General features: G+C 40.4%; 5 protein-coding genes and 1 long non-coding RNA gene across 11 annotated transcripts; 4 read left to right on the forward strand and 2 right to left on the reverse strand.

Moving 5' to 3' along the window:
* The first annotated feature begins 179 nt into the window (after window positions 1-179).
* Window positions 180-2,653, forward strand: LOC134186115 (uncharacterized). Of its 2 annotated transcripts, none has more exons than XM_062654035.1 (4): window positions 180-304; window positions 1,257-1,316; window positions 1,377-1,464; window positions 1,532-2,653. In XM_062654035.1, exons 1-4 carry the CDS (start codon window positions 232-234, stop codon window positions 2,385-2,387), a joined length of 1,077 nt encoding a protein of 358 aa, XP_062510019.1. In that variant the 5' UTR covers window positions 180-231; the 3' UTR covers window positions 2,388-2,653. The 2 variants fall into 2 exon arrangements, 1 of the variants encoding a protein (XP_062510019.1); XR_009970903.1 differs by having other exon boundaries at window positions 190-1,182.
* Window positions 2,654-3,193: 540 nt separating this feature from the next.
* LOC134185526 (cytosolic carboxypeptidase 6-like) lies at window positions 3,194-7,796 on the reverse strand. Its single transcript, XM_062653332.1, has 14 exons — window positions 7,545-7,796; window positions 6,813-6,888; window positions 6,607-6,750; window positions 6,434-6,542; window positions 5,922-6,029; window positions 5,812-5,851; window positions 5,658-5,744; window positions 5,178-5,249; window positions 5,073-5,115; window positions 4,559-4,670; window positions 4,436-4,490; window positions 4,227-4,374; window positions 3,958-4,073; window positions 3,194-3,689 (listed from the first exon to the last, which is right to left on the reverse strand). Exons 1-14 carry the CDS (start codon window positions 7,720-7,722, stop codon window positions 3,364-3,366), a joined length of 1,614 nt encoding a protein of 537 aa, XP_062509316.1. The 5' UTR covers window positions 7,723-7,796; the 3' UTR covers window positions 3,194-3,363.
* A 156-nt stretch (window positions 7,797-7,952) lies between these two features.
* LOC134185611 (poly(U)-binding-splicing factor PUF60-like) lies at window positions 7,953-11,692 on the forward strand. 5 transcript variants are annotated; one of them, XM_062653446.1, is made up of 13 exons: window positions 7,968-8,031; window positions 8,092-8,164; window positions 8,793-8,863; window positions 8,940-8,974; window positions 9,049-9,158; window positions 9,215-9,306; window positions 9,520-9,733; window positions 9,789-9,916; window positions 10,056-10,230; window positions 10,292-10,445; window positions 10,669-10,961; window positions 11,198-11,387; window positions 11,454-11,692. In XM_062653446.1, exons 5-13 carry the CDS (start codon window positions 9,111-9,113, stop codon window positions 11,561-11,563), a joined length of 1,404 nt encoding a protein of 467 aa, XP_062509430.1. In that variant the 5' UTR covers window positions 7,968-8,031; window positions 8,092-8,164; window positions 8,793-8,863; window positions 8,940-8,974; window positions 9,049-9,110; the 3' UTR covers window positions 11,564-11,692. The 5 variants fall into 5 exon arrangements, with proteins under 5 accessions (XP_062509426.1, XP_062509430.1, XP_062509429.1 ...); XM_062653445.1 differs by having other exon boundaries at window positions 8,793-8,974; XM_062653444.1 differs by having other exon boundaries at window positions 8,940-9,158.
* A 3,224-nt stretch (window positions 11,693-14,916) lies between these two features.
* On the forward strand, window positions 14,917-21,695 carry LOC134185318 (ATP-dependent translocase ABCB1-like). The gene is made up of 20 exons (XM_062653100.1): window positions 14,917-15,030; window positions 15,179-15,303; window positions 15,411-15,527; window positions 15,604-15,718; window positions 16,245-16,358; window positions 16,420-16,536; window positions 16,630-16,755; window positions 16,881-17,084; window positions 17,148-17,480; window positions 17,540-17,567; window positions 18,084-18,373; window positions 18,429-18,617; window positions 18,679-18,780; window positions 18,850-18,927; window positions 19,009-19,092; window positions 19,491-19,939; window positions 20,008-20,164; window positions 20,224-20,418; window positions 20,748-21,101; window positions 21,266-21,695. Exons 1-20 carry the CDS (start codon window positions 15,022-15,024, stop codon window positions 21,458-21,460), a joined length of 3,381 nt encoding a protein of 1,126 aa, XP_062509084.1. The 5' UTR covers window positions 14,917-15,021; the 3' UTR covers window positions 21,461-21,695.
* On the forward strand, window positions 15,439-16,264 carry LOC134185445 (uncharacterized). Its single transcript, XR_009970781.1, has 3 exons — window positions 15,439-15,527; window positions 15,604-15,658; window positions 16,245-16,264. It is a non-coding gene; the product is annotated as an uncharacterized LOC134185445 (long non-coding RNA).
* A 98-nt stretch (window positions 21,696-21,793) lies between the features above and the next one.
* Window positions 21,794-26,688, reverse strand: LOC134185320 (short transient receptor potential channel 6-like). The gene is made up of 8 exons (XM_062653101.1): window positions 26,418-26,688; window positions 25,162-25,337; window positions 24,616-24,861; window positions 22,713-23,491; window positions 22,420-22,621; window positions 22,214-22,357; window positions 22,050-22,139; window positions 21,794-21,983 (listed from the first exon to the last, which is right to left on the reverse strand). Exons 1-8 carry the CDS (start codon window positions 26,686-26,688, stop codon window positions 21,840-21,842), a joined length of 2,052 nt encoding a protein of 683 aa, XP_062509085.1. The 3' UTR covers window positions 21,794-21,839.
* Window positions 26,689-27,184: the final 496 nt, after the last annotated feature.

Below are 27,184 nucleotides of genomic sequence, written 5' to 3' on the forward strand. Positions count from 1 at the left end.
TCTCAGTGTGAGAGAACCCACCCCGATCGTTCCCACCATTGTGATCTAATTACGCATACTCTAAACTTCTAATCACTTGTTTTGAAGCTGCGCTCTGCGATCTGATTGGTCCATATAAGCACACCGGAGCGATTTCTAATTTGATTAGTGCACTGTGCAGAGGGGCGGTACCCGTACTTCTTGAAATGCTATGCTAATCGATTTAGTTCTCACTTTGTGTACAGCGCAACGATGGAGCTGCTCTTGATCTGGCTGTCGTGTTTATTGTCTGTACCGAGCTTGTTGTCTTCAGCTGCTCTCGAAGGTAATTGTAATATGATAGCAGCATGTCAGAAACTCTAGATCAACCTGAAGTGAAGTTGGAAACGATGATTATGACCGATGTAACAGTGTTATCTAGCAGGCTAAGCTGGGCATTGGCTGTTAGTATTTTGTCGCACACAGTCGACCGTTTGCGTTTGCAGACTCGAGTTGATCGCTTTTCGTCAACAGATCGTGCGGCAAACATGCCTCCTGCCCTCGCAACTCTAAGTGCTCGCGTGCAGACGCGTTACATACACTAATCGTGCAGCGGCACTTTGAATTCCATCGGAGTGGAGGGTTTGACCGCTGTGTGCTGCTGGGATACAGAAAAGTTGCCATAACGTTTCTCGGTCACTGCGTCGCCCATCACTGTGTCTATGTATGTATATATGTATATGGCGATCTTGCACAGACCAGTAGGCGGAGATGAGGTCCGCCCTAGTTCGGACATCTATCAAGCGATCGCAGTTTCTAGGTTTGAATGACTGTTGGAAGAATGATTGGCGGAGACGCCGTGAGCGCTTTCTGTTGTATTGTATACTAATATCCTGTGTGCACTTGGAGAGACACCTCCCTAGCTGTTAGCTAAATGCAACTCAACTTCATTTGCACTCCAACTATATCGAGTTTCCGAAAAAATGCGAGAAAAGTGGTTGATTCACCGCATTCTACATCCGATCTACACTCTCAGGTCTAAAATATTTTTTGTGGTTTATCTGATGCACACGTGTATTCTCTGGAGGGTACGGTACGTGACACATGGTGACACACGGCAAATTGAGGACAAGATGAGGTGACCTGATGATACTGTATGTTCTGCAGCTTGCCTTCTAGCAAACTACTAAACTTGATCAGAAGATAAAGGCCAATAGTATTTAGGTTGCTTCAGTATTCGTAGAATAGGAACTAAGTTTCTCGTCACTTTATTCTCGTTCTTTTTTTGTATTTGATAGACTCGAAGTTAAACTCGACTGTGGCCGCCACTATCGAATCAGAAGGATTGAAAGAGAGCGGTAACGTCGCTCATTTGAGAGGCAAAGAAGGGTTATCCGCTTATGCGGTTGTGTTTGTAGGGAATCCATGGTGGGTCTATCTAATAGTAGCTGTAGGATGTACGGCTTTGCTTCTGACAGGCGTTATCCTACTAGTACGTTGCATAAGGTGACTGCACATTCTTTGCTCTCTTATTCGTGTCTTCCAAACTGATTTCCTGCGTATGTATTATTAGAAATAGACGTGGCCGGTACGTTGTGAAATCTGGTGAACCTAGAGTGACTATTTGTGAAGAAAACGTAGGTAGCATTCGAGGCCAAGCGTTCTCCGTCCAGACGTTGAAAGTTCAGCCATTGAACAATCACTCAAGCAAAGAGACAATGACATCTAGGAAATTTTCTAGCGACGAGCAACGAGGCAGTGAAGCAAACTTGACTGTTGAACGCAATGAATCAAGCAGCAGCAGTGACAACGAGGCAGGAGACCGTTTTTTAGGTAAACATGGAATAGTCAATCCGGTAGTTGAATTGGAAGCTCCAGTGGATAGTAAAAACCACAAGGACAACAGGAAAAGACGAATGACTTATGAATCTCAAACAAGTAATGATCAACATGTCTGGTACTTCGACGATGACGAGCGATACTCTGTAATGCAATCAAACACGGAAGACAGAGAAGATTTGGACGTCGTTCTAGAACAATCCGTCGATCATTCCTATAATAATCCTCTGTACTCTTCATACTTCAATAGGACACGCCAACGTGGAATCGAGTCTCCCGAAAGTGCACGTCATACAGGCGACGGTAGCTCCGATATTTGTAGCGCCACGGAAGAAGAAGGCAGAGACAATGTACCCTTGGACGCAAAGAGATATCAAACAGATGATGGCAGAGTCAGCATGCCACCAGCTGACGGACACTCACAGCCCAGTTCTCCACGGGGAGAAGACACACACCAACTTGTAGGTAGAGGACATGGTATCTGGCAGTATGCTAGAGAGGTTACTCCAGACGGAAAGAGATACACGAAGATAAAAGCTACCAAACTACGTCTACCATCTAGCCAATCTACTTTGGCATCAGATCTGTAGTGTTCATATCGCAATTGTATTATGCACTGCACGTGCAGATTTCTGTGTATGTTTCAGAAATGCATAAATGAAAAGACTTAACTAACAGTTGTCAGATTTAGTATTTGGAGTGAATAAAAGCTTTGTATCGTAAATACTAGTACTGCATTTTTTCTTTTACAATTCACTGTGAAGAACATGCATATCTATGGCGTTCTACAGCTAGTTGGTTGGTGGCTTAATTTTTATTAGCACAGCTATAAAATCAAGTAGCAGTGAGTAATACACTCTAGAGCACCATTCCCTGCAATTTTCAATCAAGTTCAAGACAGCTATCCGTGTCTATGTCTACAGAAAACGAAGGTGGTGGGTATAATTACACGGTACAGCACGTGCATTTTTGTCTAGCACGTGGTGCAACACTCAGACTCGACCCAGTCTCACTCCAATCCTTTCGTGTGCTAAAGATAGTGTAGTTAAATCACCACGGTTGAAGAAATATGTACACTAGAGCCTAAACACGCGTTTTAACTATGTAAAAACAAATTACGAATAATATCATATGATAAATCGTCACGAAATCTCGCTAGTTCATAGATGCGCCGAAACTTTTGTAGACCAAATATTAATCGTATTCGTTCCGTACGTCTTGTTCTAAATGTGCGCCCTAATAATTCCGGGATTCCAGACTTTACTGGATGGTCAAGATCACGAAATAAATAGTGTACATCTTGTAATTATGCTCACATGCATAGGCAGAACATTTGCAGTTCAGTGGTGTTCAGTGTATGCCTGTGGTGAATGGTGACGCGACGAAGGGATTACTATCAGCACACTCAATTTATATTTAATAATTAACAATTATCTAATCAGTAGTTCAATATGTAATCAAAGAAATTCATTTGTAGTTGCAGGTCTAACTAAGGAAAAGCATGAACAAATATAACTTTGATATGAATATAGATGACTGTCCAGATTTACATTACGTTGTCTAGTGTTACTTCTTGTGTGAGTAGCGTAATTTAGCAACAGGTGTGCTGTCCAACTGATGAGAAGAACGAATTGAATTAGAGGCTGCAGTGCTGCTGAAAGTCTCAACTGACACAGTTGGTTCATCTTTCTGCTCTTCAGATGTACTACTGTTATTTGCTTGTACCTTAAACTTGTCATCGGACAGATCAGCCGATGTTCGTCTACCTTGCGTTTGCTGAAGACTCTGTTCATTATGCTTTGACGGTGAGCGTTTGATGGACGGTGGTAGAAGGTGATGAAGGTGGTAGTAGTCCAGAAATGTTCTTGCAACATTGTGACCTAATCTGAAGTCTGTCAAGATTTAGTTTAGGAAAAGAATCACAGCTGATACATATCATGTCAAACATATACAATGCACAGACAGGTGAGCCATGCAGCAGGTATGCTATGCAGGTAGCTGCTTAATTGTGATGGGTGATTAATTAAATGGGATGATAACAACAAGCTGCATGGCAGCAGCCCTATAGTTGTCAAGATACCCAAGCAGACCAATAGTTTGGTAGTGATCGACAGACTAGATACATGTAAAGAATTATACAGTAGAGGTATAGATCGATACACCCTTCTTCAGTATATGGTGCTGGACTTGAATGCGGACTGCCAGTAGTGTAGCTGAAAAACGATACTTCTAGAGTATAGCAGTTGGTGCAGGGATTGAGGCAGTTGCCTAAGAACCTACAAAACATACAAAGCACACTTGATTGAAAAATTATATTTTGATAGTAAATAGCTCTGTGTTGATCTTCTATCACTACACGTGTTCAATGTATACGTACATTTGTAGTCCAAGGAGAACATCAATAGATAGACGAAGAAGCAATCCATTACCTTCTTCCTGTTCCAGCTTTGACAGCATCTTGATTGAAAGATGTGTTCAGCATGGAGAAATCTTGTGCATTGGCACAGAGCAGCTTCGGAAAGACTGAATGAAGATCAAACCTCTCTATGTCTTCATACACGTTACCATACATAAAACCTGAATATATATGTGGCATTGTCAATTATTGAGACATATGGTACCTTGACAAGTAACTAACCATTCATAAGAGTGGAGTGAGCATGAATGTCAATGTAAAAATCCAGATCAATATTCTGTGTAAAAGATTCACAATTAACTAGTTGTTGATCCATGTTCCTTGATTAACAGTTACTATAGTTACCGGGTCGGCATTGTACTTTAATACAAGAGCTTTGGTTGCTTGCAAAGTAGGGTGAGCCCATGGTGATGGTTCATGCCAATGCCGATTGAGGTCGAAGCCCATCAAAGAGCATCTAAAGCAAATAATTTATGCAGGGAGAAAAATTAGTGTAATTTGCTTCCATTTGTTCGTTTCCCAGAGTTTATCTATCTGTCCTTCCATTTGTCATCTGTCTGTCTATCTGTCTCTCTGTGCAGGCACACGCACACAAATGGACAAAGGACAAATGGATATGTCCTTTGGAAAGTTCCGAAGATAGCACCCCTGCCTATTTCTAGGTAGGGACCCCGGTGCACGCACACACACACACACACACACACACACACACACACACACACACACACACACACACACACACACACACACACACACACACACACAGGTAGCTGACAACACAACACATTGAAACATATCATGTGTATGTATGATCAATACTGATCTGAGCAAGCATGCAACATAATGATTGAATTCTGACCTGTAGTTACCAAGAAACACACCATCAGGATTGAGCATTGGAACTTTACACAACAGTGAGACATTCTGAGCTGTAAACACGTATGATTACAATACATCAACTCACTGATTTTGAATATGATGTTATCTCTCAAGACTTCTGCAACTGCATCTTTACTGATAAGAAAGTCAATCAGACCTAATTTCAAATCGTCGGTTAGAAAGTAGAAGTAGAATACATTGATTATGAACTACAAGAGATAGTGCAGATGACAAGGTGGTGTACGTAGTGTAGGTGACATCTATTACTCGGAGAGCAGTCTGAAAACATGTAGCAATAACCATGCTAAATTGCTGTTTGTTGTCTGTCCGTCAATATTCGTATCTGCCGAGCTACTATGACATGTGCCCAGAGTCTGTCTCTTTCCACTGTCGTTGCCTGCCTGCCAGGGTGCATGGTTGCCTGCTTGTCCTTCTGTCTGTCAGTCTGCCTATTAATGCAGTTATTCATCATCCTTTGGTTACCTGTTTTCTTAGACTAGTCCATGCACAATAACTGTTTTCCTGCCACAACTGTTTACTGCCATTTCTACTTACAAAGCAATACCTTGGCATACATAAGATGACGGTGTCTCTCCAGGATGAACACGAGCAGTCATAAATACAATTTTTGAATGTGAACGTTGCAAGTTTTCTAAAGAGATGCCAACTTGCAATCTCAGATACGTCAAAAAACACAAACGTTCAAGCTCGATCCATACCTGGTGAAGCAATAGTGACCAAATCCAGGCGCCTCTGTTGCTGTAAGAAATGTGACAACCTGTTATTGAATGAGAATGGCACTATCCATTGCTGGAATTTAAGAACTCACAACAGTCAGGCATAGAAGTTCTCGTTTGAAGTAGTCCAGCTGGTTGGCTTCAATGCGCTCCAGATATTGCTGGAGATGAGTGTAAGTGTAAGGATAGCTGTATGCAAACTGTAAAGACAACAAAACGTCATGCAGCTGTTGCGTGCAAGCCAAACTTGAGGCACCACAAATTGCCATTCTATCTGTCTGTCACATGCGTTGTCTGACTGCTTGTCTTCTGTATCAGTCTGCATGACTAAATTCACCATATACATACTGATCAACATGGTGTCCTGGCCAACAACTTTTATTACTGTAAATGGGTGTTACAACATTTTGAAAAGATGGCACACTAACACAGTAATGCTATGTCACAGACAACAATTACTGTGTGAAGATGCTCCAACATAAATAAAGCCATATAGATTCCCATAAGCTAATAAAATCAATGTGCCAAGTAAGATATGCTAAACTGTCATTTGGTTAATTACTTAATTAATTATTTAATGTATAACTACTGTAGTAATATTCACCTCATAGCTGTCGTCTTCTCTGTCAAATGCAAATGCAAATGACATTATGTAGTTTTTCAAATGGTCAGGACAGTGATAATAAAAAACATTTTTAGGTGGAATTCTTTGCCTGAACAAATCATGTACGTTTATTATCACAATGACATGAATATATAACTTTGCAGTTACAATACCACCGAGGACGACTAGTTGACTTGACTAGCGGACTCATTCCCTCACGATACAAACTCTTTGTCTTACTGAAGTTGACCACATTAAAGATGACACGTTGCTCAGACTTTGTATTAGCAACAGAAAAGTGAAACCAAACACGAAACCTGAAAACCAAGAAGATATTTGTTTGACATATTCTTCAGCTTTCATGTGTACTTGACTTAACCTTGGATTACATGAGTCTGGACGAATGTAGAGATCATATTCAAACTCTGATAATCGGTCCACCTTTCCTAAGTTGCCTACAATAGAAACAGGCTGACTTATATAGACAGTACGTAAATATAGCTTACACGCCCGGCAAATTTATAGTCCCAATAGCTGGTCGAATGTTTTTGTATGAAGTGGCTAATAGGCTTGTTAATGAGACTACATTTATAAAACTAACTGTACACCAACATTTAATTAAAGTACATGCATTTGGATGAAATTTATCTTCAATCTCATGATTTTTGGATTCTACAACTATCATATATTCATATATTATGGCTCAGTCATTCGATCTGAAAAAGAGATGATCTGAAAACAATGAGAATGAAGCGAGACTAAATGGGCTGCATATTTGCCGTTGCATGTTCTAACTTCGTTGCAACACAGACAATAGACAAGACAAAGTTAATTAATTAATTCAGTGTAGTCAGGTAGATAGACAAACAGGCAATAATATTGAATTTCTCCTCACCTACCATAAGTGCTCAAATAACAATGTAGAATTTGACTGACAAACAGGCAGACGAACAACACAAGCATAGACAAAGTAAACGTATTTATGGCCAGATACATACGTCACAGCCTAAGCCACGCCTCTACATGTCAACTAGGTCAGGTCTGAAGTTGTGCCATGTTTACATCCTCTCGACGGAGCTCGTAGCCACTCTACTATTATAAGACGTCTCACCTCCTTCGAAGCAAGCATTGAAAATGAGATGACCTCGCACTGGAGACCCTTCGTGATCACTAGGAGAAGCGACGTAGTTGCTGACATTACCAATGAAGGGATCTACTAAAGGCAAGGCAGCTTTCTCTTTCAAATTAGCTACGTCTTCGTCACCAGACGCAGAAACAGCTGTCGCCATGTGAACTTCGATATCAACTAAATCTAATTATGTAAGGCAACGTGCACGTGAGATAGAAACAGCGTTCGTTGACAATAAGGCTAATTTGTTGTAAACAAATCTTAAGTTAACAAAAATTTTAAGTTAGCAAAACCTCGCTGCAAACCAAATTAGTTGAGATAATACAAATGAAAGCGCGACTGTCTACTTGAGTTACCGAGGGCAAATTCTATTCAGGACGCGTGCGCAGAGCCTCCTCCCCACATGGCGGACCCCGAGACAATCGACGACGTGCCCGTTGCACCAACCGAAGCGCCTGTTGTCGAGGAGGTACTTGGATATTGACAACGGTTTTGTTGCGTTTGTGTTGCAGTCTTTGTTTGGTCGCAGGCAGCCAACTCTGTTGCAGACGTGGGCAAGAGAGAACGCCGAAAGCGGGGGTTTGGTGATGCGCCTCTGGAAGGTAGGCAGACTTGATGATTTAGCGAATCGCTCGCCCTTTAGTTTCTCTAATTCAAGAACACGGGGCATCAGGTCGGCGTGCGTTTGCGAATCGTATTTTTTGAACATCGTGTAGTGAATTGAATGTTTCTCTTATGGCTTGATGGTGATGCCATAATTTCTGTCAAGCAGATATAACAAAGTGTATTTGCAAACGGCAGAGGAATCGTAGTCACGTGATCACATGTCAGTTCCCGTATGTGAGCATTGAGTCCCAGTACTCATGTGCAACTTTCTGTGTGTCTCTACTGCGATAACTGTACTGTACTATGGCAATATTAGATCAAAACGCATGAAGATTGCATAATTCTTTCAAAACCCTAACATTGGCCAAAACGCATAAATTTCTAGTATTATAGTATTTCCGAAACTCTGTCGGTTTATGAAAATCAACACTTATTAAATATAGCTAGAGTTTTAGCCAATTATCTAATAAAGCAGTTTGATGATTAATTAGTGAGAGTTTGCATGTAAATGTTGATGTCCCGTGTTCTTGACCCAGCATTTGCCCATATGTAATAGTGTGTTCTGTACGGACTGAGTGACCATTGTCTCCGTTGTGTCTTTGTTCCCTGTTCAATGTTGTGTAGAAAGGTCCATTCTCTTGTGACCACGTGCTAAGCCACACGGTCAAGAGGAGCCATTGCCATCATCGGGCTAAGTGCATGCGCATTGTGACAAAATGCCTTCGGGCAATGACTAAATAACGAATGTGTGTCCCTCATTGTGTCTTGCAGCACTGATGGGAGATGATCGATACTATGAACTTGCTGTACTACTTGTTTTGTTGTTTCTTTATCTGCAAGTTTAGTGTTTTTCTACGCGTGTTTTTGCTTTGTATTTCAGGAGACCCGAATCTAATACAGCTGCCTCCTTTGATCACTGAATTGACTCCAGACCAAGAGGAAATGCTAGAGGAAGCAAAGAAATATTGCATGGAACAGTCTGTGGCTCATGTAAGGCATTGTGTATGAGGTTGTTAGTCACGTTGCAGTGTAATGTTGGTGTTTAGGTGTTGAGGAAACAAACGACCTCACAGCAGCAGAACATGATGGCTCTGCAGGAAGCTGCACAGAGGCAGAGGGCATTGATGCTTATGTGCAGGTTGGACGTCACGTGTGTGTGTGTGTGTGTGTGTGTGTGTGTGTGTGTGCATGCATGTGTGCGTGCGTGTGTGTGCACGCAAGCGTTCATACGTGCATAAACTTTATGCAGTAAAGATTGTTTAGTCTCGGTAATGTCAATGTCCGGTGCTACCGATTTGTGTGTATTTTGCACATTTGACCTCATCTTTATCTTTATGTGGATTTTTTGCAGAATCTATGTCGGCAGCATCTACTATGAACTAAAGGATGAGAACATTAAAGCTGTTTTTACTCCTTTTGGTCCTATTAGAAGCATTGACATGTCATTTGACCCTCAGACACAACGTCACAAAGGATACGCATTCATAGAATATGAAACTCCAGAAGCAGCTCAGATTGCTCTTGAACAGATGAATGGTGTGGTTGTGGGAGGGAGAAACATCAAGGTTAGTCAGACTTGTTTAACTGTTGTGTGATTGTTTGATAACTTGTCTGTTGAAGGTTGGAAGGCCTAACAATGTTCCACAGGCTGCACCTGTCATTGCACAGTTGCATCAAGAGGCAGAAAATTGGCACCGAGTCTATGTTGGATCAATCCATCCTGATCTGAGTGAGGTTGATGTCAAGAGGTAGGCCTGTGTGATAGGACTAACTCATTTATAAGTTTATGCACCTTTATTATGAAACGTAGTTGCTATGTGTGACTTCCTTATTAATTTGTTGTCAATTGCTGTGTTTTGATTTGGTGTTTTGATTTGGTGTTTTTAGTGTTTTTGAGGCATTTGGGAGGATTAAGTCTTGTGAACTTTGTCCTGAACCATCCAGACCAAACCGTCACAGAGGATATGGCTACGTAGAATATGACAATCGACAGTCTAAACTTGATGCCATAGCTTCCATGAACTTGTTTGAGCTTGGTGGTCAGTACCTTAGAGTTGGCAAGGTAATTGTTTTGTAGATGTGTATCTAATTTATTATTATTATGAAATTGATTGTCTTCTTAGGGATTGACACCACCTCTTCCTTTTCCTGGTACTCCCGGTGCTATTAATCCTTTCGTAGCCGTAGCTCCACCGTCTGCTCCTACAACTCTTCCTCCAGCAGCGGCAGCTGCTGCTGCTGCAGTTACAGCAAAGATTGCTCAGACAGAGCTAAGTGGTAAGTCAAACCTGTTGATATTTGCAGCATGTACAGTCTAAAGGATTGGGATGAGCACATTAAGTTAGAGTTCAGGACAGACTACTGGCATGTGTGTGTGTGTGTGTGTGTGTGTGTGTGTGTGTGTGTGTGTGTGTGTGTGTGTGTGTGTGTGTGTGTGTGTGTGTGTGTGTGTGTGTGTATTGTTATGATAAGCTGTTTTCTAGTTTTGTGTGTCTTACAGAACAGTTGCATGGAGAACCAACTCACACAGTTTTGCGAAGAGAGCCTTCTCCGCCAATTGCTGCTTTCTCTTCTCCACCAGCTGTTGTGCAGCCTAAAGTATCTCCTGCCGAAGTAGCAGCCAAAGCTGCTAAGGCTGTTGCAAATGCAAAGGCATCTGCTGACAAAGTGTCTGCGTCTGTCAAGGCTGGACTTCCAGAATCAGCCAGTCTGCAGGAAGAAGAATCAATGGAAATCAAAGGTTCTAATGCTCGATTGATGCTCATGCAGAAGCTGTCAAGCAGACAATTAGAGGTAAGTGATGAAAAACTTGCCATCATGTTTGTGTGTGATTGTTTGGTCTTATGTTTGCCTTTTCAGTTGTTTGTTCATTTACTTTTGTTTTGTCTTTTACATCATTGGTTGTCACTCTCTTTGTTGCTTTAGTTGTACCTTGTATTTATACTTCATGTTTGTTATGTGGCAGTAATAAGGCAACTGAATTGTGAACAAATTGACCTGCAGTAAGTGTTTTTGTGCTTTCGCTGTAGTCGTCTGTAATGGTATTGAAAAATATGGTTACTGCTGATGAAGTTGATGAGGAGCTTGAGGCTGAAGTCACTGATGAGTGTGGGAAATATGGATCTGTAAGGAAAGTTGTAATATATCAAGAGAGACAGGGAGACGAAGAGGATGCTGAAGTTATAGTCAAGATATTTGTTGCTTTTAGTTCCATGAGTGGTATGTTACTTGCAACATTTCTTTGGTTGCTAATTTATTAATCGTAAAGCATGAATTACTGTGTAGGAGCAGAGGCGGGTGTGAAAGCATTAGACAGTCGTTGGTTTGGAGGCAAGATGGTGAGAGCAGAACTGTATGATGAAGTGAAGTTCAAGGCAAATCAGCTGTCAGACTGAGTGACTTTGGTTGTCTGTAACTAGTCAGGATGTAGTTTCGGTTTGTACTGAAGCAAACTTTGCATACAGTATCTCCTTGTGAGTTTTACTCATCTGTAATTATAACAAAGTTGTGGTATTAGTAACTAAGTGGAGGCTTGTATGGATGTTTCGTGACTGACTGTAGGTATGTTGTGTTAAGTTGGCCAGTAATCGTATCAGAGATCTTGCTTCTTTGTGAAACTTAGTTCATCTTTTATTTCTTATTCTGCGATAGTGTCTGTCATTTCCTTTCTCACTTTCTCTTCTCTATGCTTTCTCATGTTTGCATTGTTCAGGAGCTTGTGTGTTTTGATCACACTCAGTGTCATGACTGTAGGAAGGTTGCTTGTAGTGATTGAGTGCACAGGAGCAGAAAGGTGCTTTATCTCAGTAAACTACTGTAATGTGTATTGTGTATCAACGTACAGTGTATTGTGTTTTTTGCATTTTTGCCCGAGGCATGTTAGCACTAGGGTACAGTAACGCTTGTAGCCCAATGACCAATTGTACAACCAATGACACGCACTAGAGTTAAATTGTTATCGTTCGTATTATTTTTAGCATCACACTGTACAACTGCACCTGTCAGTCTACTCTCTGTTCAGTCTCACTTTAGTCTTACGAAAATTGCAATGACTCCTATAATTTTCCCAATAGCACAGCCAGTCTTGTTACCAGTCCTATACGTGAGGCTGGTTCACAATATACTCATCAGAAATGAACAGCAATGGCGATTGTCACATGGCAAAAAGGGCACACAGCAGGGGATAGAAAACTTTCTATTTCTGCAGCAAACGGCTTGCTGCCGCTGAAGTTTAACCAATCGGAGCTTAACATGAAATCAGGTGGTCACACTTATCTGGGATATCCTTTACTTGAAGTATTGTGTCGCAACAGGTACAGTGTAATAGCTTTACAATGGTACTCTGTAAAAGTGGCGCTGCATCATGAAGAAGCAATTCATGGACAATTGTTCTGCCCGCTACCTTTTCCAAAATATAGGGCGTACCTAGTAGTGTCTGTTGCACATTTTGGCAGCGAAGAAGTAGCAACAAAGTCAAATTCAAGAACACAAGTGCAATTAATATATGTATATGATGGGTAGTTATTATGCGTCAGGGGAGCCAGATAAAAGGACACCAAACATTGCAGCCAAAATATGATTTGTGAACAGAGACCATGGCACAGAAACATGGTTGCTCTGTAGAACATGGCAATCAGTGATGAACCCAGCTATCAAGATGTTTAGTATGTTGAAGCATGTGCTAAATTGTCACAAAAGGGCAATTACTTGTCGGTGTTGCAATGAGGCACATTGCTATCCACACCTATCTATTTCTGGGCTACTTTTGTAGTTAGGTGTGTCACAGATTGCACTTATCGGGTATCAGAACATGCCAGTTTAATCTGGACAGCTCATATCCACCACTTGGTCATCACATATGTGGCCATAAAATCGAATGTGCAGAGTCAATATATAAAAGCCATGGTACAGACAGAAATGGAAGATTTCTTGCATGAGTAGGGCTGATAACAAGGCAACTTTTCCAGTCTTCTTATGATATCTGCAACACATGATGTAATGATAACCATATGTAGTGATAGCACTATTTGAACATATTTGGTCCAAACCTGTTCGAATAAGTGGTACACTGTACTCTAATGTACATGGAAAATGTACTAAAACTGCAACTGCAACCTTTGTTCAGCAGTATGCACTTAAAAAGAAGATGTAGCTAACAGAGAGCTGGAACATACACAACGAGAAGTCAGTGTGAACTGTCAGAGTACAGATTTGAGATCACATTACTACAAATCTACCATCAGCTGAAGCTGTGGCACTGTTTGCTTTTTGGAAGACTAATCTTGTAAGTCTGTTACTTCATTAATTTTAGTTGTGAAGCATGTAGTCAGAGAGGTGAGAAGAGATCACCTAGCAACTGCTTTTGTGAACATGTCGTCACCATAGGGTTCTATACAATAAAAAGGTGTTACAGCAAGGTACAAACATGGCAACCATGCCAACAAACTAGGGAAACACATTCAGTCTTCAGGAGTACAAGTGGAACAGCTAGTCATGCGGAAGATAAGCATTCAAACTAGAAGTACAAGTCATATTAGAAAGTATTGCAAATATATAGAATTACGTTGCTATAGTTCTATTTTTGGCTAAAGACTTCATTTTGGTTGTGTTCTTATGTATACTTATAGAGATAGCGTTTTTCCAGTCTATTAATTAACTAAGTAGAGGGTTTGTACATTGTGAACCCACTACAGTACAGTATAGTTATTTCACTTCTAAAGGTACCATGCAACATTTCAACATACCTCATTGCCAAGATGTACATTGCTCTATTGCCATACATTGTTCACTAATCACTATCGACGATGTTTTTCAGCATCGCTAGTCAAACCCACCTGACTGTGGAACCAATAAATGGCAGAGATGCTTCTAATGTGAAGATAAACAACTGGTAGATGAACATGTAGATTGCTTTGATTGCTTGCAGGCTTTCAGTGTCAAGTAAGATTATGGGTGACGACTGTTCTTGGTATGATTTAGGATGGGCAAAAATGATCAACATGTTAGAACAAGATTTTCTGAGTCTATGACAAGAGTGTCCCTATTTCAGCTGGTGCAGATGTAACAATTTTTTGTTCTCTAAAGTAGTTATATCAGTTGTGTTGTATAGTTTCAATTTGCGAATGCCAAAAATGTTTGTCTGGTTGTTGTTGGAATTTTCTTTGCTATTGCTGCTGGTTTGGGATGGCCTATGTTGGCTTACACGTTTGGAACTATGCTTGATTCATTTCTTTGTTACACGGCTTTGCTTTTGCAAGCTCGAGCTGCCATTAGCAATACTACCACAGCAGAGCAGTGCATCTTAGAAGGAGCAGAGTCTGTTTGTGCACTTGATCTTGACTTGGTTGATGAAGTTGAAAAGGCTGCTATCCAATTTTCAATTGCGGGATTTGTTGTGTGGATTTCTTATTTGGTGTATATGTCATCTTTTGGCATGGTTGCAGAGCAACAAACAAAGAGAATAAGAGAGACATTTTTTCAAGCTGTCATGAGACAGGACATGGGATGGTTTGATACCACAGATCCAGGAGAGTTAACATCTCATCTCACTGTGTAAGGAACTTACCTGCTTATGGACCTATATCTGGTTGTCTGTTTGTCTGTCTGTCCGTCTGTCTGTCTGTTTGTCTGTTTGTTTGCCTTCTATTTGTTTTATTTGTAGACATGGAATACTATCAACTTTGCATTTAGAAACATGGACAAAATTTATGATGGCATTAGTGACGGCATTGGCTCTTTGGTAAACAGTCTAACAACTTGCATTGGAGGTATTATTCTTGGGATTGTCATTGAGTGGAGGCTTTCTCTAATTGTACTCTCAGTCACTCCTGTACTGGCTTTTATTGTAGCTACAATGTCTAAGGTTTGTAATTAGCAGGTTTATGTAAACGGTGTAGTTACCAGTCTGAATGCTGTTGATACATACGTGCCGCAGTATTTTTTGTGTTAATGTTTCTGTTAACTCTTGCATTAATTGGTTGTCTGGATATGCCAACAGTGTGCATTTATAGTTTGTTGTTACTAATGCAACCAATGAGCAGAAGGCATATGCTAAGGCTGACAGCACCGCTGAGGAGGCCATATCATCTATTCGAACAGTTATTTCATTTGGAGGCGAAGAATTAGAAGCAAAGAGGTAATAAAATGACTGATGAACATCACACAAAGTCAGACTTTTTTTGTGACCTAAAGTTATGGGTGTACTAATAAGGTACAGTACATCATCGTCATGTGTATGTGTAGGTATGAGTCTGCAGTAGTTGATGCTCAACGTGTCTCACGGTTGAATACTCTCATATTAAGTGTTGTAGTGGGCGTCATGTATTTTCTTGTGTTTGGCACGTGTGCATTGGCTTTTTGGTTAGTATTTGAAGCTATTGTAAATAACCATCAATGTGTGTCATTTGTTCTAATTTGCTATGTATGTTGTGCATAGGTATATTGGATATCTTGTTCGAACTGAATCGGCATCAGCTGGAAAAAAATTGATAGTAAGGCAAATTTCTGATCAATACTGGATTGTCTTTGTGCAAATACAATTGTTGTCGAAGGTTGGGCATGTGAAAGTACAAATTCTTAAGAGATTATAAGAAAATAATATATCTTCTACTGCACCCAAGATCATGTTTCAGTTCTCTTCGAAAAATACTACATTACAGACATACACATATTCATAATCACACAAAATTTTATATTTCTAAAAGCACCAACTTATTGAAAACATGAATGGTTTGGCTTACTAAAGCTTTTACAGAGCAATATGCTCCCTTTAAGAAACCAAGTTTCAGTTTCCTATCTTACATACAATATGCATTACTATTTTGGTGTTTTGTAGCACATACGGTTTGTAAGTATTGGACTAATCAGTTTTTTGTCGTATAGCAGGCTAACTGGTTATTATGAACTGTTCAGGATATAGCAGTGTTGTCTACATTCTTGTTTGGTTGGAACATGCAGTTCTGTGCTTATAACAAAATTTGTTCAGCATGTATTGTTGTCAAATGTACAGCCATGTTTACATTAAATTGGGGCTGTTAAGACGTCTTGAAACTATTTATTTTGTGTTGCATTTTCTAGGCATTTATAGCTGTTCTTCGTGCTGCATTTGCTTTGGGAAATATTGTACCAAGTGTCGAAATGGTTTCAGCAGCCAAAGGTGCTGCTGTCAGTGTGTTCAGCATAATAAGTCTGGTACGTTAGATTTGGGAGCAGTGCAGTTTTGTCACGAGAAAGATACACGAAATGTTTGCAGAAACCAAAAATTGATTCATTGTCTGCTGAAGGAAGCACAGTAGCTGAAGACAAACTAAATGGAGATCTTGAATTTGGAAATGTATCTTTTTCATATTCTGCAAGACCAGATAAACAGGTTAGCTAATCAAATAGTTGAAAACAATGCAATGTAAACTGGATTGGAAGAAGTTACTTTTATATTGTTTATGATTGTTTGCTGGTATTGCAGGTTCTGACTGACATAAATTTGACCATTAAAAGTGGTGAAACTCTGGCACTAGTTGGTCCAAGTGGCTCAGGAAAAAGTACAATTGTTCAACTAATTCAGAGGTTTTATGACCCAACTACAGGAGAGGTTATATCTGTAACTATAGAAAAGATTAAGTTTGTAAATAGCTACAATAACTATTTAAAAATAGCTGGTTGTATGAACATTTTTATATGCATGTATGTAACTTGTGCATTGTAGTGTTTTTGTAGATATATCTGGATCAGCACAATTTGAAATCATTGAATGTGCATTGGCTGCGAAAACAAATTGGTGTTGTCAGTCAAGAGCCTGTGCTGTTTGCAACCACTATTGCTGAGAACATTCGATATGGCCATCCAGATGTCTCATTTGCAGACATTGTCAGAGCTGCCAAAGCTGCTAATGTACATGACTTTATTAAGTCATTACCTGAGGCAATGAAAGTTAAAAGGTTTGTCTGTTTTCTAAAGAATTAAAAATCTGTGAACTTTTTGTAGCAATACGATACACAAGTTGGAGCTGCTGGATCACTTCTGTCGGGTGGTCAGAAGCAGCGCATTGCCATTGCTCGTGCGTTAGTTAACCATCCCAAAGTTCTGCTATTGGATGAAGCAACATCTGCTCTTGACAGTAATAATGAAGGGCTTGTGCAGGATGCATTGGATAGAGCACAGAAAGGAAGGACAACTGTAGTGATTGCTCATCGACTGATTACAGTTTTGAAAGCAACAAAAATTGCAGTTATTGTTAATGGTGTGATAGAAGAGATGGGATCACATGGTGTGTTGATGGCCAAGAAAGGAGCATATTATAGTTTGATCGCTTCACAGGTAGAAACAGTATGTTTGTTTGTAAATTGTTGTATGATGATTATGATACTCTGTTACAGAATCATTTACACCACAGCACTGGTGAAGGTCAGAATGTTGTATACATACAAAAATACATTTAAATTGACCAACAAGTAGAAATTGAATTGAACCAATGACTTTCTGCAGTTATGACTGATTTGTTTATTATACAGTACTGTAGTTTTGTGGGTTTAGAAAGAGTCATTGTTTTCTCAACTGCCAGAATGATGGAATGAGTTGTTTCAACAATACTACAGTAACAGAAAGAGTTCTTTATTGCATAAAATTAAACAACGGTCTTGCTAAGGGTGTATGTTTGTTACATGCACTGACTTCAAATGAATTAATTAAGAGACTGACTGTAAAAAGTATGGAAGACTAGGTAAGGACATTTAGTTACAAATGTTGAGAATGTAGGTTTAGAATATCACATATAATTATTTTCGTACATGCAACAAAACACGTGCAACGTATCAATTACTTTGCCAATTTCTACTTGTACAGTAAATGATTTGGTATTTAAACTCTAATCCTGGCTGTTTAGTACTACATTAATTTTGTTTCATTTGTTGTATTGTTTAGTTACAGCACACGCGGAACCCAGTGCTAGAGACTTGTGGCAGAGATTGTGTGACGTTGTGCATTTTCAGTCAGCTTTTGTTCAAAGGTTTCAAACTTTCAGACAGCAATCAAGGAAAGTGTCAATAAAACAACGACCAGAAAGAAACAAAAGCTTTCGTGTTCCAGGTGGATCCAGTTATTACAGACCATCTAGAATCAGTCGTAATACATTGGACAGAGCCAGTCGAGGTCAAGAGTCTTTAAACTGTAGACTTCTTTCTCGTCAGTCAACTACGTTTGCTATACAAGTGGTACACAGTATACAAATTAAATTTTGGTCATGCAATTTGAATGCTAAACATTTAGGGTAATGACAATGAACCAGCTGGTAATGAACCAGCTGGTAATGAATCACAGCCACTACCACCTTCTCTAATGCAGTTGATTAAGTTGAATATTTCTGAATGGCAGTGTCTACTGTGGGGCAGTGTTAGTGCTATTGTTGCTGGGATTGTTATGCCTATCTTTGCATATGTTTTTGCTGAGGTTTTACAGGTATTACAATGCTGTCTGGTTGGTGAAATGGCTTTGTGCAACATGAAAGTTTTTTGTATAGACCTTTACTAAGACATGCAGTGCTATTGAAAGCCAGCTGATTACTTGGTCATCTGTGTTAGTTGGAATTGGAGTTGTAGCTGGGCTGGCTGAGTGTTTAAAGGTATGAAATTATCAATAATTACACTTTCTTCATTGTCTAGACATCTTCAGTTGCATTGATTCTATACAGAACTATTGTCTGGGACATGCTAGTGAGCATTTGATCAGTCGAATAAGGGTGATGGCGTTTCGAGGTGTTCTTCAACAAGTATACTCTTTATTTAATAAACCAATTAATTAGAAATGAATAGTTGTTTGTTGAATTATTGTTGATACTGTTTGGCTTTAGGATGTTGCTTGGTTTGATAATTCGTGTCATTCTGTTGGTCTTGTTTGTTCTCGTCTGGCTCATGATGCAGCAGAAATAAAGCCAGTAAGTATGTTGTCTAGTAAACTCACACAGTTATACTCCTTTGTATGGTGTCTACATACTGTATGTGTTTGCATGTATCAGAAACCCAAGTCAAGTCATAGTTGTTGAGTCCACACTGTGGTACAGATACACTTTTGCAGTTATGCAGATATAGACATAGTACGTGTTTGTTTTCAAAAGAAGGTTGTGTGTATCCTTTACATCAAAAAATTGTATGTTTATTGCAGTTGCAGTTATGTTTTTATTATTTACTTTTTTTATTTTTTATTTTTTATTTGTTTAGCAGACTTTAGACTATTATTTAATTAAATATGTTTATATATAAAATTGCAAGTTTTACAAACTGATAAAAACAAGTGTCAATTCCATTAGTATCTTAGCACAAGTTTTTTGTGTAGGGTCCTGGAGGTCAAATAATTTCAATTGGCCAATCATTTGTAACAGTGTTAACTACTTTCACTGTGTCTTTTATCTTTAATTGGCCACTGACGTTTGTGATGCTTGAATTAGCACCCATCTTGGTCATTATTGGTGTTGTCCAGTTCAAGGTTTTAGCACAATATGAGAGAACTATACAAGAAAACATTGAATTAGCCAACAGTTTGGCTGTTGAGGCTATAGCCAACATACAAACAGTTGCACAACTGACAAGTGAGGATAGACTACTGCAGAGATATAGTGACCTTTTGAAGAAGCCGTTTGCAGTTGCTTCTGTTCGAAATTATTTGGTGGGTTTTTTGAATGGCTTGCTTGAGGCAATGCTGTTTTTTGCTGCTGCAGTAGTGTTTCGATTTGGAGTATGGGAAATTGAAGAGTTCCATGAATTGGCATTCAACGATGTGCTAGTGTAAGTGATGGTATAACTGAAATATAAAAATTGAGTTGTCTTGATTGACTATGCTTGTGTAAATGCAGTGTGTTTGGCTGTCTTGTGTTTGGTGCTTTGTCTATTGGTCAGGCATTGGCTCTTTCTTCTGATGCTGCCCAAGCTCGTTTGGCTGCAGCTCAGGTGTTTGAGTACATTAATTCGAAACCACTTATCAATATTGACTGTAAAGATGGCGTGCACACAGTGAGCAAATGAAGTAATTTGTGCAGTGCCAAACTGACTAAGCGAATAATTGTATTTAGGAAATTGCTGGCCGTGTTTGTTTCAATGAAGTTTCGTTTGCATATCCATCGCGTGTCAAGACTATTGTGTTGAATAAGATGAATCTTACTGCAGAAGCAGGCCAGACTGTAGCAATTGTTGGAGCAAGTGGTTGCGGAAAGAGCACATGCATTCAACTGTTGCAAAGGTTCTATGATGCTCATATGGGGAGATTGGTGAGTAAGATATCATGCTTGCTTGTATGGATTTTTCACTCCTTGCATTGCAATTGACAGTTGCAAATTGACACTTTTTGGCAGAAGTTCAAGTAGATGTGATTGATTACTACAGAGATAGTGATGATTGAGCAACCATAATAGTACCTAAATTCACAGTGATACATTAGTTCCAAACCTACTAATGCATGAGCACTTTTTGGTCTGATTCTTCAATTGTTCTATCTATAAGTGTACTTCATGTATACTAATTTGTTGTCTTCAATAGCTTTTTACCCGAGGCCCAGATATCCGGGCTAATTCTAATAAGTATTTATGTCTTTGTATAGCAAGTGGATGGTTGCGATGTCCATAATTTCAATGTGAAGTACCTTCGTTCTCAGATGGCTCTAGTTAGTCAGGAGCCAGTGCTGTTTGCACGTAGTATTCGAGAAAACATTGCATATGGTGATCACTCACGGCAAGTCTCCCAACAAGAGGTCGAAGATGCAGCATCTGCTGCTAATATCCACTCTTTCATCGTCTCTTTGCCAAATGGGTATGATACATTGTTGGGTGAGAAAGGAAGACAGTTGTCTGGTGGTCAAAAGCAACGAATAGCTATTGCTCGAGCTTTAATCCGTAAACCCAAGATCCTACTCTTGGATGAAGCAACCTCAGCACTTGACAGTGAAAGTGAAAAGGTTAGTTACTTCTAACAGGATGTGTACAAGCTTGTTAGTGTGATATACCTATACGACAATGTGTGTATTCGACAGACAGTCAGAGACGCAGACAGACATAGACAACTAGCTTAGATACGTTTAGTGCAGTAGAATAAGTAATCAGCTGTGTGCATCTACCCCAGGTAGTGCAAGAGGCTCTTGATAGAGCTCGACAGGGCAGAACCTGCTTCGTGATTGCTCATCATTTAGCTACTATTGAACATGCAGATAAGATTGCAGTTATGAGAGAAGGACAACTTATTGAAGAAGGAACACATGCTCAGCTAATGCAACTTCAGCGATTGTATTACTCCTTCCATGCAGGAAGAATAGCGTAGGGGCTACTATGGGCAGCTTACTCCAATCTAAGCTACAGGACGATGAGACAATGCCTTTAATTAATTAAGGACAACAGCAAACATCCATGTGTTTGTCAACATTGCATGTTGTGATCAAGTTAGCTAAATGTGAAGTTAGGCAAGTCTACGTATGCACACTTGCACAACATACAGCTCAACTTTCTTGGCTTCAGATGAATACAACTTATTTGATTACAATCAATCAAAAAATTTAGTGCGGTAATTAAAATTTTTGCACTTTGTAGCTTGCAATAATGCTGATGCATAAGCAGTTAAAAACCAGTGCCACTGACTAATGCAAAGTGCACAAAGGAACAAATGTTAAAGCAAGGGTTTGTTTTATCTTCTGGACATCAAGTCAAAGTTCATTTTTTACCAACAGATTTGTCATGTTGTCTACTCTTTGTTGTATAATATTCAGACGACATTCAATCTGCTCTTGCATGTCACTCAACAGCTGATGCAATGAACCAATGGTATCTGTGTTTTTGTTGGCTTTGGCCTGTAAAATACATTACAATTCAACACCACCACCATGCAAAAAAATCATGAAACTAAGTTTGCTTACTTTAGTCATGAGATACTGCTCTACCATTAATGACCTGTACCTCTCCTTCTCAAGCAAGTCTCGTTGTTCATCAACTAATTCATTATCCTTCTGGAGAGCAGGACATGAGAAATTATATAGCATGGAGACTAATGCTGATTGGCATTTCAATGCCCTATACTTACACAATTTGGTTGATGCTGAAACAAAAAGTAAATAGTTTCAGCAGTAATGTAGAATAAGTTGAAGGGAATAGGAAAAGAGGGAGAGCAAGTGATGTCTTCAATGACGCGGACATATGCTTTTTTCCAAACTATTTCTGCATTATCCTGAGAAGAGATGTGGTCTTCTATTTATACGAAGGTATATATTTTAACACAATTGAAGTAACCTGTGTGTCTTCAAAGGCCTTTGTAACAAGAGCTATCAGCATATTCAAGAGAACGATGACCGACAGCAGCAACCACAGAGCAAGAACAACCTTGCCAACAGCTGTTTCGGCATTTCTATCAAGCAGCTCACTATTGGAAAATTCATCTAGATCAATCAGTCCAAACAAGGCCCAGTACAAGCTTCTCAGGGAAGGCCACAGCCTGTGTACAACAAAATGTTTTTGGTGATTATGATGATGATTATGGCAGTGTTATTTACAGATGCAAACAAACTGGCAAACAGGAAACTTACCCACTGGTAGCTGGCGGGAGGCTGCCTTTATTAGAGTAGAGGCCAGCGTTGTAGATATTTGTGATTCCAAGTCCGAATGAAAGAAGAAACACTCCCAGTATGATCAAGAAGAATATGACTTGTTTCATAATTCTGACAAATGACACCTGAATTGGTCCCAGGACAGGATGGACATGAAAACAGGTCAGTACTCGGAGACAGGCCATAATGACTGCAAATCCAAATATGTGGTCTGATGCACGAAGTACTTCCATCAATGGTTCATTATCAGAGTAGAAGCCAATCCAGCGAAGAACATAGTAAGTACTGAACAGCAATAACATTAGTATGTCAGTACAATTAGTCTGACGAGTGAAATAGAGCCCATGTTTATATTGCTGTTGGATCTGTCTGACCTCCTGCGCAATCAGAGACAATACATAGAGAAAGATAATCCACTCTAGAGGCGTCATGCTGCTTTCATATCCATTGGTGGATACCCTTGCGATCAACAAGGCAATAAATATGACGTAACCGATGGATGTTGCCATGAATGTGATTACTGGGACTTCACCAAGGGGAGCCAGTAGATGGTTGAGCCAACGTTTGTAATTACAGCCATGATATGGCAGATGAATTACCAACAGAAAGGGCAGAGCTATGGACTGAACAAGAAACAGTATTAAAAGGAAGGCATAGTGTCGAAGTGGCTGTGATCTTTCCTGTGGGCTTGATTGACCATCCAATTGACCATACCAAATTTCACTTAGGCACTTCATAACGTTAGGGTGGTTCAAAAACTATCAAATTACAATTAATGCTCATCATATGTTAACATTTATCACCACACCAAGAGTGTACGAAATATAGCAATAACCGTACTTCACTTGATAAAGAGACTATTGTGCGAACAAGCAAGATGGATCAACAGAATGATAAATATTACCAACAGAAATGAATAACCTATATAGTAATGTAGTGTGACTATGCAGAAATTTATGAACACAACAGACTATAGGTGATACAAACCAACCCTCACCTTGTACCATCGTATGTTGACTATAGTGAAGATTGACTGTGCACTGAGGACCTGAAGAAATCTTGGTCTAACATTGCCATTGCCTGCAGCTTCTATTAAGAGCATACTTTCATCTTCAAGTCTTTCCCACAACTGCTTCCACTTCTCTCTGAAATCATGTCTTGTTTCAGAGTTACTGAGACGCCAGCAATGTGAAGCCACTTGAACTAAAAGACCAATGGGATCACTTGCTTTGGCTAGCATATTCATGTCCAGGAAGAAAGCTTGGATATCATCAGGAGATTGTGTATTTATAAAGTCACTTGCAACAGGTTGACACCCATTTTTGACTAGACTCATCACTTTATCATGTGATCGTGTGCCAAGAGCTCCGGCCATTGGTGTACAACTATCAGAATTGACAGCATTTGGGTTGGCCTTAATATCCAACAAATACTGGACACAATCACAGCTTTGGTCGTATGGATTTGTGGTTGCAATGTGAAGTGGTGTGTTGCCACGTATGTCTACTGTGTTGACATTCAACTCCAGTTGCGCTGCAAGCTTTATGCACTCTACTGATGGACAACTAGACGCTGCTGCCACATGGAATAGGGTTGAACCACTAGAATTACAACATTTTGGATCTATACCATTCTGAATCAAAATATTTATCTTCTGATAAGCCTCATGCTTAGATGATGCAGCGTCTAGCACTAGAAATTTTAGTCCATCACCAGATTCTCCAAATTTGGTTAAAAGCAGCTAGAAAAATACACTAGTCAATTCTTGTGATTGCAAAATTGTTGACTGTTTATATTTTAGTGTGCTTAACAGTAACACTATAAAGAAGTGCTTCTTGGCTTATCATGAGTGTCAAGTATTCAGTTTTGAGTTACATCATACCTCTACAGCCGCTGCAGACCCAGAATATACAGCTGCTTTAATCATCAGTTCAGCGTACTTCTGAATATTCTTTGATTCAAGCTCATCAAACAGTGATAACAGAAGGTTGTGACCATCAGTGTGACGCCCACATATCATGACTAAAGGTGCACACAAAGGATCTTGATTATCTCTTTCTGTCAGTATTGCTCCTGCCTTGACAAATGTGTCCAGGGTTGTCTGAGACAAAAAATTCCACCTGAACAACTACAGAGATTTTGAGTTAGGATAGCTTCAATTAACCATCACTTTGGGTGGTTGGGGTGCAGGTTTGCTTTCTGTCTGCTCTTCCCCTCCTTGCATTCACGCTGCAATTGTCTTGTCTGTTAGTTTGTCTGCCTGTCCAGCTGCCTGTCAGTCTGTTGTGTGTCTGTCTCTATGAATCCAACCAACAGACCAATTATATTGTAGTGTAGGTACCACTGTGACAATTAAATTGCCTGCAAGCTGTAGAACAATAGTATTGTCTCTCAGTCACACCTTCTTTCCTGATTTTAAGCATCTTACCAAATGATCTAAAGCTGTCTTTCCCGTGTTGTCAACTTGGTTTACGCATTTCTTGTCAATCAAGTTTCGAATCATCTTTTCTGACCCGTTTCCTCTGACAGCCAGATGAAGTGCTGTCATTCCAGTTTTGTCAAGATGGTTCACATCAGCTCCTTTTTGGACAAGACACTCCAGAACTGAAACAAAACTAATTGACGCAAGCGACTGGTGTGTGTGTGGTGTGTGTGTGGTGTGTGTGTGTGTGTGTGTGTGTGTGTGTGTGTGTGTGTGTGTGTGTGTGTGTGTGTGTGTGTGTGTGTGTGTGTGTGTGTGTGTGTGTGTGTGTGTGTGTGTGTGTGTGTGTGTGTGGCGTGTGTGTGTGTGTGGCGTGTGTGTGTGTGTGGCGTGTGTGTGTGTGTGTGTGTGTGTGTGTGTGTGTGTGTGTGTGTGTGTGTGTGTGTGTGTGTGGCGTGTGTGTGTGTGTGTGTGTGTGGCGTGTGTGTGTGTGTGTGTGGCGTGTGTGTGTGTGTGTGTGTGTGTGGCGTGTGTGTGTGTGTGTGTGGCGCGCGCGCGTGTGTGTGTGTGTGTGTGTGTGTGTGGCGTGTGTGTGTGTGTGTGTGTGTGTGTGGCGTGTGTGTGTGTGTGTGTGTGGCGTGTGTGTGTGTGGCGTGTGTGTGTGTGTGTGTGTGGCGTGTGTGTGTGTGTGTGTGTGTGTGTGTGTGTGTGTGTGTGTGTGTGTGTGTGTGTGTGTGGCGTGTGTGTGTGTGTGTGTGTGTGTGTGTGTGTAGTGTGTGTGTGTGTGTGTGTGTGTGTGTGAGTGTGTGTGTGGCGCGCGTGTGTGTGTGTGTGGCGCGTGTGTGTGTGTGTGTGTGTGGCGTGTGTGTGTGTGTGTGTGGCGTGTGTGTGTGTGTGTGTGGCGTGTGTGTGTGTGTGTGTGGCGTGTGTGTGTGTGTGTGTGTGTGTGTGTGTGTGTGTGTGTGTGTGTGTGTGTGTGTGGCGTGTGTGTGTGTGTGTGTGGCGTGTGTGTGTGTGTGTGTGTGTGTGTGTGTGTGTGTGTGTGTGTGTGTGTGTGTGTGTGTGTGTGGCGTGTGTGTGTGTGTGTGTGTGTGTGTGTGTGTGTGTGTGTGTGTGTGCGTGGCGTGTGTGCGTGTGTGTGTGCGTGCGTGTGTGTGTGTGTGTGTGCGTGTGTGTGTGTATGTGTGTGTGTGTGTGTGTGTGTGTGTGTAAATGCATGCATAAACTGCACCTATTAGCATTCCGAACAATTGTTGCCATACCATCATTGTCTTCTTCAAGCTCTTCTGGTGACTGCGCCTGATGCGTTCGAAGGGCCAAAATGTGCAGCAACGTGCGATCTTTATCGGACTTCACATCTGCTTTTTCTCCATCTTTTAGAAGTTGTTTGATGCGCTCAGCTCGTCCATGTCCTGTTGGACCCTTCACCAATTCCAGCAACGACGGTACCGGTGATACAGTGTTTGCAAGCGGTTTGGTAGCTCCGGGTGTTGCAGCTGAAGAAGACAAAGAGTTCAGTTCTATAGCAGCCATATATGCTAAACGCATGCAGGATTTGTTCCCGTATTTGTTTTGGTTACACTAGACAGTACAAACGTCCATATTAGCTAGTTTACTCATGATCATGCAGCGGAAATCCGGAAGCTTAAAAAAGATGCATCTGCTCTCGAGATACGACATGAATACTATTATAGACATAATAAACAATTGCATGTATAATATACATCTACACGGTACCGCGTACCCGTACGTAGATACCGCTACCCAGACCCTACAGAGTACTGTACAGTACATGTAGACCCGTCTGCCGTAGCCGTCCGTACAGTACGTAGATACCGTCCGCAGGTCTCCAGCCTAATATGTTGCACTGCAGCCTCTTTTTCCCATTTATTGATTAACCAGCTAACTAATGTTTTGGTAGTTTGGTTCAAGTTAAATTCTAGAAAAAAACTGTCAGCGACCTAGCGTACTATCACGATAGATTCCAATTCCAATTTATATATTTTTATAGCTATAGTAGAAGCTACAC

The sequence above is a fragment of the Corticium candelabrum genome, chromosome 10 (genome assembly GCF_963422355.1).
Source record: "Corticium candelabrum chromosome 10, ooCorCand1.1, whole genome shotgun sequence".
NCBI classification, from domain to species: Eukaryota; Metazoa; Porifera; class Homoscleromorpha; order Homosclerophorida; family Plakinidae; genus Corticium; species Corticium candelabrum.